This window comes from Xiphophorus hellerii, chromosome 20 (assembly GCF_003331165.1).
Source record: "Xiphophorus hellerii strain 12219 chromosome 20, Xiphophorus_hellerii-4.1, whole genome shotgun sequence".
NCBI classification, from domain to species: domain Eukaryota; kingdom Metazoa; phylum Chordata; class Actinopteri; order Cyprinodontiformes; family Poeciliidae; genus Xiphophorus; species Xiphophorus hellerii.
The window spans coordinates 21,717,880-21,733,551 of NC_045691.1; the positions used below are offsets into that span (position 1 = coordinate 21,717,880).

Here is a 15,672-nt window from a genome sequence, read left to right on the forward strand (position 1 = left end):
GCAGAGCTGCAGTGTGAGAATATGGGTGTGTAACTTGTGTTTGCTAAATTACAATTCGTCTTCATGTCAAAGCTCATGTCCCTGTCAAAAGCATAAATAAAAAGCAGAGCCCCTAATACTTTGACACTTTTTACAAATCCTAATGCTGCCTAACTGATACTAAATAGGGAGTTTTTCTGGACTCAGAGACACATACTATAGGGATGTATTTTAATTGTGAGTGCTAGTTATAATGAAATAAACCCCCTCAAGTTGGGGTTAATAAAATCTTTTATAAATTCACCTGTAGCTTTGGGTTAATTTGTTGTAATTTGGACTAAAACAAACAAATTGCACTATATCACATTGTTAACACAAAACATTTTAAGATAAAATCTTTAACGTTATATAATTGTTTGCATTTAAAACTGAAAAAAACAACTGCTGTACAATAACACAAATACAACAATCTGATATTATCCAAATAAATAGTGGGGTTATCTTTTCAGGTAATCGACCGGCAGTTCACTGCGTAACAGGCATTCATGTTTTAGCTCACCAAATGCAGTTTGAAAGCAGCCTCTCTTTACAAAGAGTGATCAGTTGTGCTCCTTTAGTTTGTTTCCACACCCACCGTCCATGTTTTCACAACTGGAGGATATTGCCAAATCTAGTCTTTCTTGTAAGCACAAGAAAAGTGTACAAACCTAGTTTTACCCAGCTGGCCAGCAGTTTACAGCAGGATTTGGGGGAGCAGCAGCGCTGATTACAGTCATAATAAAACGATTTATACAATTTATTTGTTGCAGAATAAAAGACTGCTATCTTTATTAGCATTTTTCCAAAAAAAATCAGATCGTACAAAATATGAATACTCTATAGTATGACTATACCTGGTTATGATATACCTGTTTGAGTTGAACCGACAGTCAACTGATAAGGAGTATGTACCTTTTTAGCTGCAGTTTTAAAATGGCCTTACATTGACAAGAGTGCTATGTGTGTACACACCATGGCTGTTTGGGTTGTTCTGGACCACAGAATATTGCCAAATATGTCTAAATACAGGATTCTGCTTACAGACAGTTTTCTGGTGCTGTGCAGCAAAGGGATGAAGGATGGTAACACATTAGTTTAGGGTCCCTATAGCTGGAGAAAACTTCCGTCACTCGACTAGTAAACCAAATACTTTATAAATTCACAAGTCAACAGAGGCTCCTCAGGATTCTGCTGCCTGATTACAAAACAGGTTAGGCTCCCAGCTCTCTGATATGCCGTCTCTAGGAGAGTCTTTCTCTCTTGTTCACAAATATTGATTGAACTATGAAAGATGATAGGAATAACCTATGTGGATTCTATTTTAGGTTTGAAGACTTTAATGTTTTCCAGGGTTGAACCAGCTACCGTAACCAGAGGGGAGAAAGTCAGCAAACAGAGTGCAGGAAAGATAATTCAATAGTCAGATTAAAGTCAATGGATGATAGAGTGTAGATACTGGCAGAGACATTTTTTTCCTGTACCCTGCCACCCTCTTCCCCTCCTGTGCATGCCCTCCCTCCCAGTCTTATTCTCTCAGTTCTTTGCCTAATAAGCAGCGTTCCTGTGAGCTGATGCAAGGCAGAGGAAACAGAACAGGCGTTCTGGGACTGCTGCAAATATTCCCACATGAGGCATAACATGATAAAGACTTATTATCTCGCTAAGCTGCTGTAAACACAGATGCACACATAAATGCAAGCTGTATACAACTCGCTCCCCCCTTGCGCACCAAAAAAGTAAATCTGGTCTGGCTTTCCATGGCTGACAAGCAGTGACCAAGAGGAATCTGACAGGGCCAATCCCTCGGACAAAGCCAGAGAGTCTGCAACGGTGAGCTGGCTCACTAGGCATTTGGCTCGGCTTGTTTGAACTCTAAACACCCAGGGCGAGCAGCAGTGGGAAGAAGCGGGAGCGATGAGTTCTGATTATTAATAGTGCTAAAATTTTCGGGAACTTCTGAACAACCAGCGTGTCTTAACAGGACTCATCCTAATTCCTCTCCCGCTCATCAATCACGACAGATGCACATATAAACACATGCACTCTGTGCTTGCTGTGAGCTAATCCATTACAGTACAAAGGTAGATGTCAGCCTCCTGGACAAACACACACACACACACACACACCCACAAGCATGCATATGCCAGAGTCATCAGAAACATGTTGAGTCCCATTTCGCTTCTTGTCTTCGCTATCCCAATTAAAAGGCAAAAAAGGCCTTTTATTTCCCTCTCCTCCAAACATTCTTTATCTCTCTGATCTGTGCCCCTCCCTCGCTCAGTCCCCTCGGGGTAGTGGGAATGTCTCTCCACACACACTCTCAGGTCAGGGGTTCAGCTCAAAAAAGAGAGAGAGAGAGGGGTTTTAGCATGTGGGGAGATTGAAAGTGCGAGAAAAAGACATGCAGAAAGAGTGACGGCGGGTTGAGGCAGGTCTCTGCACGGGTAGCTCCTCTTCACTGCCAGAAACACTTAAAGCTGTCTCTCTGTGTGTGTATGTGTGTATCATAACCCTAATCAAAGACTTCAGGGTAGATTTATGCCCCTGCCTTTTTCCCGACCTCCATTACACCAGCTTATATACACCCATTACAGGATATGACAAAGTACACACCCTTTAGACGAGCATAGCCCCACAGTGACTGGGTGCGAAAGCAGGGCGTGAGCTGTGCACATACCCCGCTTTCCCATTAGGTCCTTGTCCACCTGTGAGCTCCGTCTCTTTATCTGCCTCGTCTTCACTGTTAATAAGGTCAATGACGAAGAGTAAGAAGCAGATGGGTGTACAGTACATTACAGGACTGCTCAGTTTAGCGTAGGCTAGATAGCAGCCTGGTGATTCATGCTTGGTGAAATGTGTGATGATGTGAGGAGTTTCTACTGCAGTGCAAAGTCAGTGGACTGTGTGGCAAGATGTGCTGATCACTCAGCACTATGCCTCATTTCATAATATTACCTCAGGGAGTAATTTGACCCATGAGAGGTCTGGAGGAAAGAGGAAGTGGATGAGATGGAGGCGAAAAGCAAGAGGAGTGAGGTCCAACAATAAGTGACTAACCTTAAATGTCGCAATAACACTTCACTTCTCAGTCCTGAATTCCCCGAAGAATTGATACTTGTATTCTCAGTATCAGAAGAATTGATACTGGGAATACAACAGCATTTTCCGCAAAACACTTAGGCCTCTTTCAGAAATTGGTTTTGTTTTGTGATTTACACATATTTATTACACCTCTGGATCAACTGAAGGGACCTGGAATGGAGGGTTGAAATTGCCTCACCAAATTACCCCCCTGGTTCACGTCCGGAGGGAGTACTAAACCTGTTGTCACTGTGAACAAGGAGATTTAATATGAGATTGCTAAACAAGTGTGACATTTTAGATGGGAAAGACAGCAACAACTGCTTTTTAGTGTGCTGGTTGAGACTAAACAGATGCAGCGTATTATCTTGCAATGTTCAAGTACTTTGATCAGCAGAATTTGATCAAGACAATAACATGCCAAGGATAGCGCTTAATAACTTTGCTCGGATTTAAAGCATTCCATTTGAACAGTGAAGAGTGCAAAACAGCACTGAGCCTTGGGAAAATCCTTTGCAGGAGGAGGCCACAATTTGTAAGCCATGCCAATTTGATTCCACAATCTCAGCTACATGATCTACATGCTCACTTTGCCTGTGATCACATTGTGCGATTTCAAGTGAACCAACTCATGGTGGTTGAGGTAGTACATAGTTGTGTGTTTACTACAAAACCATGTTGTGAAAGGCTTTGAAGTCAGAACCTAGCCACCTTTTTTGCCATCTCTGTGGATTTTATGAAAGGACTGAGGCGTCACAGGTGGCTGAAGTAAAGTTGTAGCTACTACGCCTCCGAGCTGCAGACCGAGACAGTCACACAAAAGCAGACATGTGCAAAGGTTAGCTGGCTTTGGGGCATCCATGTGATGGCGCATATCGTCAAGCTGATGTTTAAGGACGTTGTGGAGACAATGATTCAAGAACGCCATCTCTGGTTCTGGCACAAATACGCTGGGTTGCCGTGAATGACGTAGCCAAGGGAAGTTTCTTTATTAGCAGTTACAGTTAAAATGAGCAAACAGCTAAAAAGGCGTTGCACACCACCAACTTGTTTAATCATTAAGAATTAGAGGCATTCATTGTAAATGTTATGCTACACCACTAGATTAGTAATTTATCAGGTGGTGCTGCCTTTACTGGATGAAGGTTTGAACTATTGGAAACGGTCAGGTTTAGGTTCAGCTGAGCAAAATTCACTGGCAGCATAATACATTAGATTTAAGAAACTTTCTCATTGCCAAAAACTTGGAGGTCATCCAAACTTCCTTTCTGACTTTGTTTAAATATTTTCAACAACTTCTTTTTAGATTTCTTCTGTTAGATTTTTTTTGTTTGGCCTAAATCAGTAGTTCCCAAAGGTGGGGATTAACCTCCTTACTGTGGATCTCTAATCAGCAAATGTAGTGTCTTAAGATTCAGTTTAGAAAGTCAAACTAAATAACATGTGGAATAGATGAAACTTGGATATAGATGACTGTTGACCACATCATTATAGTCAACCAATAGAAACAAAGCTTAAAAGTTTAGTATCTCGTATTGGAAAATGTTTTAATTAGCAACAACTCTTTTATAGAGAAGTTGTGGTTTAACTATCTTCAGGGCAAGACTTGTTCAATATAAACCACAAAGCAAAATTTGTTTTGTCAGAGATGCATTATAAAAATTTCAAATCATTGGCGTGTCTAATATTTTCAAATAAAATGCATTACAAATTATTGTGTAACCTCCTCATAACAACAGTCAGCAGAACAGATCATCAGGTAATGTGAAAAGTTTAGGAAAATAATACAACTATCAACTTAGCAGGATGCCACCTCAGCAAGAAAAATGTATTTCTGTGCTTTGAAAGAGCAGCCCATTTAACAAGCACACCCACCAGCCCATCTGCCTGCACATGCTTGTATCCCACACTCAGTAATATGCTCAGGTCCCTGTCCGTCTGCAAGCATCTGGCAGCATTCCATTAACAAAGCCACCAGCAATCTCTCACACCCGCACCCGCTGTCAGTCTCACAGAAAATAAAAAAAATATATGCACACACACATACACACACGCAAGTTCACCTGTTCTTGCCTCAGAGGAAAAGAAAAGTTAGATCCTCTCATGAAATGGCTTTTATTGTTTCCCCAGAAGGCATGGCTTGTACGCCTCTGAAAATCACACACAGTCGCAACACAGGAGGCGGGTAGAATGCCTCGATGGCGTTTTGTGTACCCACTCCAGGTAGCTGAAATAAAAGCAGCCGAACTTTCCCCCTTTAAAAGTGTGCACTTGTGTGCGCTAATTTCCAAAACTGGATGAGGCAGAAAGACGAGATAGAGGCCGTCATTAGGAGCTCACAGCCCTGCGTTCTTGTGTGAAGGTTTGTTTTGTTTTGCTGTGAGTGTGCGTCTGTGCGCTCTGTGTGCGTACGTCTCCGCTCTCCCACGCTTTGGCTCCTAACGATGGCAAATGCTCCTGTGTGTTTGCAAGGCGTTGTTTCTCAAAAAAAAAAAAACAACAACACATCCAGGAACGGCTCGTTTTGTCAGGTTTTTGTGCAGGGAACACTCTCTAATTAGGGAGGCCCCTCTGAAGGTGCATCAAACAGATCTGTCTCAAAGACCAACCTGATCCCGGCTTGCACACAGCGCACACATGCCATATCTGATTATTGGAGAAATGTGTGTGTTATTTAACTGTATAGTGGAGTATTAAGAGCCTTGTCAGTTTAGATTTGCTGCTCATCTGATCCTAATCCATGAATGTCGGGACCCACATTCACACGAGTACAAAAAAAAGTTTCTGCTAAAGGTGTTTTTTTTGTATGTACTTGTGTGTGAAAAGTTAATCCCCAAAGGTCTTTTTAAATATTAGATAAACACACACAGTCCCATGCTGTGTATTTGTCAAACTTCCAGTTATGCTTGTTTAGTCCGGTAAGCATTTTACTGAATCTGTTGTGATCACTTGAGACTGATCTTCCTCCTTTCACGTCTTTCCACATAGGTGCCAGTGATGATGGTGGAATCAGCCTCTGAGACCATTCGAACAACACCGTCCAACCAAAATGGAGTCAGCAGCCTAAGCAGCCAATCTGATGGAGGGGGAGGCAGAGAGGGTGGGTCCAATGGAGACACCAATGGGGAGATCAGTCCGGTCGACTTACTGCACCTGCAGCAGCAACAGGTAGGCATGTGTGGGGGGGTGTGTGTGTGCTTGTTGGCCCCGTGTGTGCTTCAGTTCATATGAGATGCATGCATTTGACTCCATGTTCAGAGGAAGACTTTTTTTTTTTTTTTTACAACATCAGTAACTTGTGCAACATGTTTATGCACAGGAAATTGTACAGAACAATTTGTACACAACAGGCATGGGCACGTCTGTTTACTGTTGTAATAACATTGAGTAAAATACCGTACTTTTTCATGATATCCTGGCATACAACAATTACACAAGAATTTAAAACAACAACAAAAAAATGCTCATATTATCCAAGTGCTTTTATTTGAAACAGTAAAACAGTAATCACTTCCACTGTGAGTAAAATAATACAACATCTGGGATATGTTTTTGTATATTTATTTTCATACAAAACCTACAGCAAAAATCCAGAATTATCACTGGTTAAATTTAGTTTTGCTGCTCTGCTCTTGACGTATTGTTTGTAGGAATCTGGAACCAGCTCATTTCTTTATTTACAGATTACTTCACACATCCTGTGCTTAGCACACATGTTAATGTATCATGGACAACTCAGATGACGTTATGGGAATTTGGCTTTTTCCGTCAGCACTGTAGGTACATCATACTGCACACATCCACAGGTGCCTGCTCTCTGTCGCGTTCAGTGATGTAGCAAAAAAGAAGCTTCTGTATGTACAAAAAAGCAAAAACCATGACAAGAGGATGTTGTTTTGTTCAGCTGGTTCAAGCGGTGGATCATGTGATGAAGTTATAATCCTTGATCCAACTGTCCTTAACTCGCAGTTTTGGGTTCATCACTGCATATCTTACATTTCCCTCCACCTTCACTGTGAAATAAGAGCCACTAATGCCACAAAACATTCAAATTTAGGGGACAACTGCAGATTGGTTCCTATCATTTAACTTAAAAAACAGTTTGGATTTTTTTTATTCTTAAACTTAAAGACAGATATTAACTAATTAATTAAATATTTCCAAATTGTAAGAGGTGTCAGAAAAATTTACCATTTACTCAGGTGGGGGACAACCACCACTGCACTACTTTGTAACTTCAAATATAGCTGAAGAAAACACTGGTCACTTATTAGAAGGGCTTTAAATCGCACGAACAGTAAAATGCAAAATTCATCAATGTTCTTGAAAACCATAACTTTTTAATACCTTGTCATAGCGTAAACTGTCCCATGCCTTCTACACACCAGGCTGGGATACAGATGTGACAACATTTAGATGGCCAACCTCTTGTCATTGTCAGTCTTTCCTGTGCCAATAGCGAAAAACTTCCACTCATCAGTGCTTTATAATCTCCCACTCACAATGTGTCAACTAATTCCACTGGTACTCTGTCCACCATAAAAATTCATGCACACAAGATTCCTGCTGATATATTATTTCATGAAAACATAAGGAAACATCTCAAAAGTGAAAAGAGCTAGCTTAACATCTCTGCCTGACCCAAAGACACTTTGATGCTCAAGGAGTGTAAACTTGTGTGTCACAAGTTGTGGGAGTAAGCTCTGTCTGTTATTTTTTCCCCCTCCACTGATTCATGAAGAGGTGTTTGTTTTTGTTTAACACGTCAGCTTGCAGCATCAGAAGTTAATGCTGTTTTTCTCCTGCGTGTCAGAGCAACTCTTGCTTGCACAAACATTTATGTGCCGACTCAGACTCACACTGTCCATTGTGTCAAAACTTTTCCCAGAATATCTTGGATCAAACTTTGCATTATTTTTTTTCCTCTTTTTTTTCATGTTTCCGGTTCCTTAAAATACAAATAACTGTCTGCTGACTGCTTTCCTGAAGGATCTGGGCCATTACACAAATCACATCCCACACACACACACGCCCGCACACCCCCACACGCCAACACACGCCAACACAAATGGTACTTTTACAAAGTGTGCCATCAACAGAAATGCATATTTGTCATTTGTACAAACCGTGGATTGAAACCTGCTCATTCTTGTTGATTTGCTTAACAATGTGGCATTCAAAAGATGAAGCATATTTTCGGATTTGCTTACAATTTATTTAAGAAAAGTGTCACATTCACTCTAGAAAGGGGGATGCCTTGTTTATATGTCAGAGGAGATGACTTAGACACCCATTATGGAAAATGTTTAAAGATGTACAGTATGTACACTGAGATAAGAAAATAAACATTTTAAAAATCATTGAAGTTTCTCTGACAGGCTTGTAGTTGGCGGTAATATCAACAATAGCATTGCAAACAGTTTCATTCATCTATTTTTTTAAAACCACGATTTCTCTTTTTTAAATTCTCCTACTTAGTCTGATTAGCGCATTGAATAGTCAAAGTAGATCTCTCCAAATGTTAAAGAAATGTCAAAAGATTTGCCGCTACAATTGTGGTGGCAAAACTGTTTAGCACACAAAGCAACAAGAGCCACATATAAAGTCATCTTTTTGAACTCTAAAAACGGACTTAAACGATTCCACCATTTCTTGATCAAAAAACATTAGCATGTGCCGAACAAGTTCCAGTACTGCATAAAATGATAGTTTATTCGGGTATTTTGTTAGACTTTAGTATCTGCTTGTTACAAAGAGTCGGTGTGAGTTCTGGGCTCGTTAAAACCCGTCTGCTTTGTCTTCGGTTAAGAAAACTCAGAGAAGAGAAAAAAATATGGTTTCCTCCAAGCTAAAATTACTCCCTCTAATTATTATGGTGGAGCGTTAGGTGAGTGAAGAACACTTGAAGCCCTTCACTCTCGTCCCTCTCCTCCCTCCTCTTTCTCCCCGTGACTGCATCCTCACCCTGCTTTCTCAGCAAGCTCCAGAACACACACATATGCACAAATGCACACAGATTAACACCAAACATTTAGTTGATACAAAGCAGGTCTTTATGCTCGTCTACGGTCTCTGTGTTTTTGCACCTGTGTGTTTGCGTGTGGGCGTGGGGGGGTTTACGTGTGTGTGTGTGTGTGCACCTGGTATTTCCTCTTTTGAGCTGGTTACCGACCACGAACATCGCTCCCTCTCACTTTCCATCTTTTTCTCTTCCCCTCTCTAACTTTACTTATTTTTCCTTCTATTTTCTGTAAACCACAAAAGACAAGCACAACCTTTCCTCCAGATTCCAGCGTTCAGTTCACGAAATGTTACATCCACACACAGTTGGTTGCCATAGATTCTCATTTCTATTTGCACCAGCCCATCTTAAGGGTTCCTGTGGTGAGCTTTTACAACATATTTGACCACTTTTTCATATCTATGTACATCCATTCTTAGTGTTGGATGGGTTTTCTATGATCATGGTATAATCATTGGAATTGCCTGTCTGTGCTATTTTATTTCTACAAGGCTATTACAGGTGTCCCTGTCAAACTGTCTTCCTCCCTGCAAGTTAAGAGCACAGATGGGATTGCTCTGGAGAACAACCAGCTGACTTTTTAATTAATCTTTCATTTTCTTCTTTGGATGACTATCAAATAAGTCAAACTTTCAATTTAAATGTAAACACTAAACCACTGAAACCGTATTAAGAGATGACAAAATCTGTGTCTGTTTTAAGACAGAACAAATTTATGATATGACGGGACTTTATAAAACCCGTTTTATGTTTCACAAAAAGGGATCAATCAACGCAAGAGGCTTAAGGTCTGTGTAACGAAAATAAGCGTCTTGAAATGAAAAACCGATTCTTACTGCTTCATTCTTGTCCACTTGCAATTTAATTGTGAAGACTGCAATAAAAATAAATAAATAAAAATTATGTCTTATGTTTGACATTTAAATGGGAAAAAAAAAATGTTTTGGTTTCCATGGAAGAGGTTTAACATGAAACGACTACAAACCAAAAAATTATCTCCAATCTGTATCTAATTTTTTAAAATACTAAACAAAAAATACATGGAGAACTTCCTCTTTTTGCTTTGTGTATAGACAAAATATTTTATATTTCCGTCTCTTCTTTCCTTCACCACGCTTAAGTCTTTCTCCTGAAGGTGCAGTGGAAACCACTGTGCTTAAACACCATGCCGGTGGGCACTGGAGCGGAAAAGACGCACCGACGCTTGTTTTTTAGTTCGCACACCGACACACAGAACTGTAGACAGTTCCGTGTTGTCAGAACATAAAACTGTCTTTACCTCAGGGCCCTTGGGAACCTGACAGAAATCACAGCTAGCATAGCTAGATAGATAGATAGATAGATAGATAGATAGATAGATAGATAGATAGATAGATAGATAGATAGATAGATAGATAGATAGATAGATAGATAGATAGATAGATAGATAGATAGATAGATAGATGTGGCAGCATCATGCTATGGTGACATCCTGTTTGAAGCTGCAAAAAAATAGATACTGAGGTACAAGTTCACTTTTCAGCAGGATGGCAACCTCAGCCACATACACAGAGCTACACTGGAATGGTTTTAGACCAGAATGTCTTAGAATGGGCTGGACTTTAAATCATAATTGAAAGTTGTTATCAAGACTTTAAAATTCATGCTTACAGATTTTTTTATCCAGTCTGACTTGGCGTGAGCCCTGATTCAGAGAAAATGAAGGTAAAAGGACAAGTGAAGAGGCAGCATGGGGATCGGGGGGCATTTGTGGGCTGGAAAGAAGAAACAGAGGGATGAGGGAGGGGTGTAAAGCTGAGACGTGTCAGAAAAGGGCGCCTGGGCCTCCCTGTGGAATGTGGCCTGTCTGCCTCCCCAGAACGAACTGAGCAGAAAAGGAGGAAGACAGAGAGATGGAAGAAAGCAAAAAGAGAGAGGGGGGGTATGACTAGGTTTTCCCCATCATCGAGGAGTGTGTGTAAGGGGGTGGGGGTGGTGGGCGTGAAGCTGGGAAGACAATGAGCAGAGTAGTAGTAGTAGTAGAAGAGGAAGAAGTGGAAAAGTGAGAGTGCAGCAGCAGAGAGCGCAGGGCACTTTGTTGAGGTGCCGGGTGTGGACGTGAAATGATGCATAGCAGAGGAGAAATGTAAGCAGGATAAATCCTAACAGACCTCAACGTGTGTGTGTGTATGTGTGTGTGGCTGGGCGAAGGGTGCTCTGACGAGAACCAGGTGTCTTCAATTCTCCTCGTGTGTTTAAGTTTCTCATACCTATCCCCTCCTTTTGGAGACTAAACGTTGCCACTTCCCTCTGTCTCCATGTTTTCCCTCATCATCAATTAATGGCTGTCTTTAATAAAGCAGTTTCAATTGTGGCCATTGGTGTTGAGGGGGGGGAAAAAGGTGCTGGGGGCAGGCGATGTGGGGTAGGGTGGCGGGCGGTTATCAGAGAAGAGACAAGTGATGTTGCCCATTTTCTCTCGGGAGTGCCAGTCTTTGGCGGACTAAACCAGCCAAAGAGTCTTTTTCTCTCCTTTCCCATCTAAATAGAAAGTGAGAGGGAGACTGTAGCAATGGTATCCCTTTCCCCCAGGGGCTTAAAAGGAACATTGGTTGTGAAAAAGGCAGTTTTAGAAATTGGTTTGGAGCTTCGATACCCACTCCCATTTGTCATGTTCTAGTTTTTTTTTCTCTCATTCCTTGCTGCTTCTTTCATGAGTCCACACAAATACCAGGAACCTTTGTTTCTCCGTACAGAAACACGCACGCACGCAGGCTGGCTGTTACACACATGCAGAGAGCTGATGTGGGTTAATGAAGGGTGTAATTAAGGAGCCGCAGTGATGACTGGAGATCAGGAGGAACCGATACAGATCTCAGATATACACAAACACTGATGAAAGATAGCTGCTCTCCCTGTGTGCGCACATTTGTAGAGCTTTGCGGACAGATTTGTGGGACTGGACTGCTATGCGTAGGGGTGTGTGTGCGTGTGCACTAACAGATTTTGAGGGATGCTGCATGATTCAGATAACGTATGGCTTCCTGTTAGATTGGCCAGACTCAATAATTGGTGCCTGTATGGATGGAGGTGGGGACATGTTGGGGGCGTGTGTGTGATTCTTTAACTCGGGTAAATTATGGGAAGTGAATTTTGGTCATTGGCTGGAATGGTTATATCTTGTCTGACCTCCAGCTCGGCACAGAGTTCACTTTCAGGTCACGGGGGCAAAGGACAGGAAGGTGAAGGGGTGTTTTGGAAGGAAGGGGAATCAAAACTAATAAAGAAAGATGTTTGAGTTCGATTTAACAAATAAGACTTTACATTTAACTCATATGTGTAAGAGGTTATGTTCCACACCTGTCAATAAATTCATCAATGTCTATTTTTATTCAAGTACAATTTACTGAAACCGCTCTACAGTGGTTAAAAAAACAGTTAAAATCAGCATGAAAACACATTAGAAATAATCAAGCATTTTTTTTTCTTAGTAGTATGATGACCTTCATTTATTTAGGTAATAACATCTTATTTTCAGACCGTAATTGGCCACACAGACAGTAAAACATACACTTAAAATTGATTTAAATTAAAAAAAAACTTTATTGACTTAAGCCTTATGTGAAATTTCAGGAATTTTAGGACAAATTGCTTCTACAATTTATAAAGATCTGTAACCACAAAGAAATGGTTAAGCTACATTGTTTACGTTTATGAAATGAGTGTAGAAAGGAATAAATGAAAATATAAAACAACATGATATGAAGTCCATTTCGTTTGGACCTATGATATGAGTTTCTAACTCTACTAATATCTGATGGTCTGTGTCAACTTCATCTTTGCATGTGTCCGTCCGCTTGTCCCTCTGTCACTTGTGCTGACCAGTAAATCAGTGCTGGGCCTCCTTTCTGAGTCCTGTCACCTCCTAAAAGCTTTCCTTTCTGTCTGGACCCGTTTTTCCTCTGTATGTGTCGGGTCAGCATAGTGCACAGGTCACAGGAGGTCGAGCTGAGAAAGAGGAGGGCAGTTGAGGTTGCCTAGCATCACAGAACACCCACTGCTCTGACCACAGAGATACAAAGACACATATAGAAGGTCAACTTCCGGAAGGAGTCCAGCAGCGCTAGTTTTAGTTTTGTTTGTTTGCTTTGTTTGCTTTGTTTTTCCCCTGACAATTTCTAAATGTATATAAAACCAAAGAGTAGAATGATAATTAAAATAAACTATTACAGATTTAGTTGTTTTCTGCCTAATGACTTTTAAAGTTGTTTGCCCTTTAGCAGTGTAAACATGCACACAACTCCGCACCGCAAACACCACAAAAAAAATAAAAAATCTGTTTAATGACTTTCACATGGTTCCATCTTACCCATATTTCTCGTTCAGTGACCTTTTTCTTCTTTTTTTCGCACATTGAGACCTAATTCTGTGATGCTGAGATATCGGATTTATGAGCACCCGTAAAACATTTTTACTGCTTTTTCCAACCACCCCACTGAATGACAGCTGAGAGTTGGAGAGCAGATTTTTGTTCACGCTATTGGTGTCCTTTCATGTATTTCGCTTTTGTGTTTCTTTGCGCTATAATCAAAACTGTTTTGTTTTGCAAAAGAATGGCCAGTTATAGTTTGACACAATTCTGAAAATGCAGCTGACTTGACATAGTTTTTGTGTTTACTTGAATTGAAGTACTTGATAATTAGGTTTATCGGTTTATGAAGTGCTCTAAGGAAAGAATGCTGTAGAGGTACTGGGCCGCAGACGGAGGAAATGGTCCACTGGATCAGATCAGCTAGCATGGATACAGTCATGGTTGGTAGCCTCCTGCTAGTCAAAGAGGCTCAAGCACAAACACAGACAGATGGCAGCAGAGGAAGGAGCTTTGTGTATGTCCACCTGTGCATGTTTGTCCAGTATCTGCTGTGGAGACTGGATTACGTACACACACCTGGGCACCTGAAGTGTTAGGTTTGGTTTGGTTACCATGGGAATGTGTGAAAACAGTTCCACTGTAGGCCTGGTTAGGATGTTGAGATGATGAATGCCACACACACAGATACTTATTAATGATCCAAGATGGACTCTCCTGATGAGTGGTTTCTGTATTCAGAGTTTAAAAAGTTCAGTTGTTGACATTTGGCTCTCAGATGTTTGAGAATGAGGCAGGAGGTACAGCGCAATTTCTACTGCTTTCCTCTAGAACCAGCAGTTGTAACTGCTTTTAATTGACACGTTCACAGGTGACATGTTTCCAATTCAACATTAAATATAATACTATGAATTCTCTCAATTAGATTATCCCAGTTGGTAAAACAAAAGACATTGATTGCATAAAATCATTGACTTTAAAGTATTGAGAGAAAGTGTGTGGTGACAGTGAGGAGGAAGGATTTCATTTTAACAGGATGAAATATCTAGTAATCTTCATTAATTTTTCTGCATCTCTCAGGTACAAGAAATTTTTTAATTTGGGTTGTGAAAAGATGAGGCGGACAACACAAGACTGAGAACAAAATGACAGAATTCATCAGGCTTGATTTATTATAATATTGGAGCATCATTAACCATAAACAAACAATAAACAATAGAAACATATCACTGGTTATGTGACAGTTTTACCAAGATAAAGCATTATATATGATAAAAAAGTACTGGCCCAAGCCCTGGACCCTGTGGCACTCCATAATTAACTAAAGGGAGTGAGAAAAATTTATTGACATAGAGAAAAAGGTATATTTCCAATGATTATAATCTAAACTTAGCGCCTTTGTCTTAATCCCTAGACCATGCTCAAGCCTCTGTAAGAATATTGCCTTCAACTTTATCAAATGCAGCACCGAGATCTTGCAGGACAAGAATTCTACAATAATACTAAAAGAAAGTCGATTCATCATCTGAGGCAACAAAAACATCTATAGTGAGTTTCACTAATGCTGTTTAGGTGCAATGATAATCTCTAAAACCTGACTGAAGCAGTGATCTCTCCTTTTTTTTTTCTTAAGCCTCACACTCTTTGTTTCCCAACTCCAGACTCACAGAAAGATATGGACGCAACGAGGGGAACAGGAGAAATCCTAAAAGACAAAAAGTGCGACGCCTCTGAGGCCACGAAGCAAGCAGTTACCCTGGAAACAGTTGAGAGCCCAGGATGCACACAATGAACTCACACATTTACACACCAAACCTACAAAAGCTGCAGAGGCCTAAAGTGTTGCTAATTAGCTAGTCTCTGCTGGCCCTTTGTGCGAGCCATTTTAAAGGAGAGATTAGAGTCAACAGGGAGGAGGAGAGGAATGTAGCTCTTCTCTTTCTCTTGTTTGCCTTCTTCTTGAGCTCAGGACAAGAGCATGGGGGCCTTTTTCTTCATCTGGTAGAAAAGGTGTAATATGCTTTCCTGTTGGTTAAGATTTACAAAAACATTAAAAGCTAAAAAAAATAAAAAATACAGAAAAAACTAGAGTTCAGTGAAACTCCATTTGTATTTACTGTTCATAACAATAATATGAATAAAAATTAGTTTTGTTTGTTGTATTTATTTATAAGTGATGTTTAAAAATACAAACAGGCTGAGG

General features: G+C 40.5%; 1 protein-coding gene across 4 annotated transcripts in view; it reads left to right on the forward strand.

Annotated features, from left to right (window-relative positions):
- foxp4 (forkhead box P4) overlaps window positions 1-15,672 on the forward strand; it is a 115,476-nt gene that overhangs the window by 38,597 nt on the left and 61,207 nt on the right. For all 4 annotated transcript variants that reach the window (XM_032548731.1, XM_032548729.1, XM_032548727.1 and 1 more), the window contains exon 2: window positions 6,088-6,267. In XM_032548731.1, coding sequence (XP_032404622.1) covers window positions 6,097-6,267 — 171 coding nt within the window. In that variant the 5' untranslated portion in view covers window positions 6,088-6,096. The remainder of the gene's footprint in view (window positions 1-6,087; window positions 6,268-15,672) is intronic.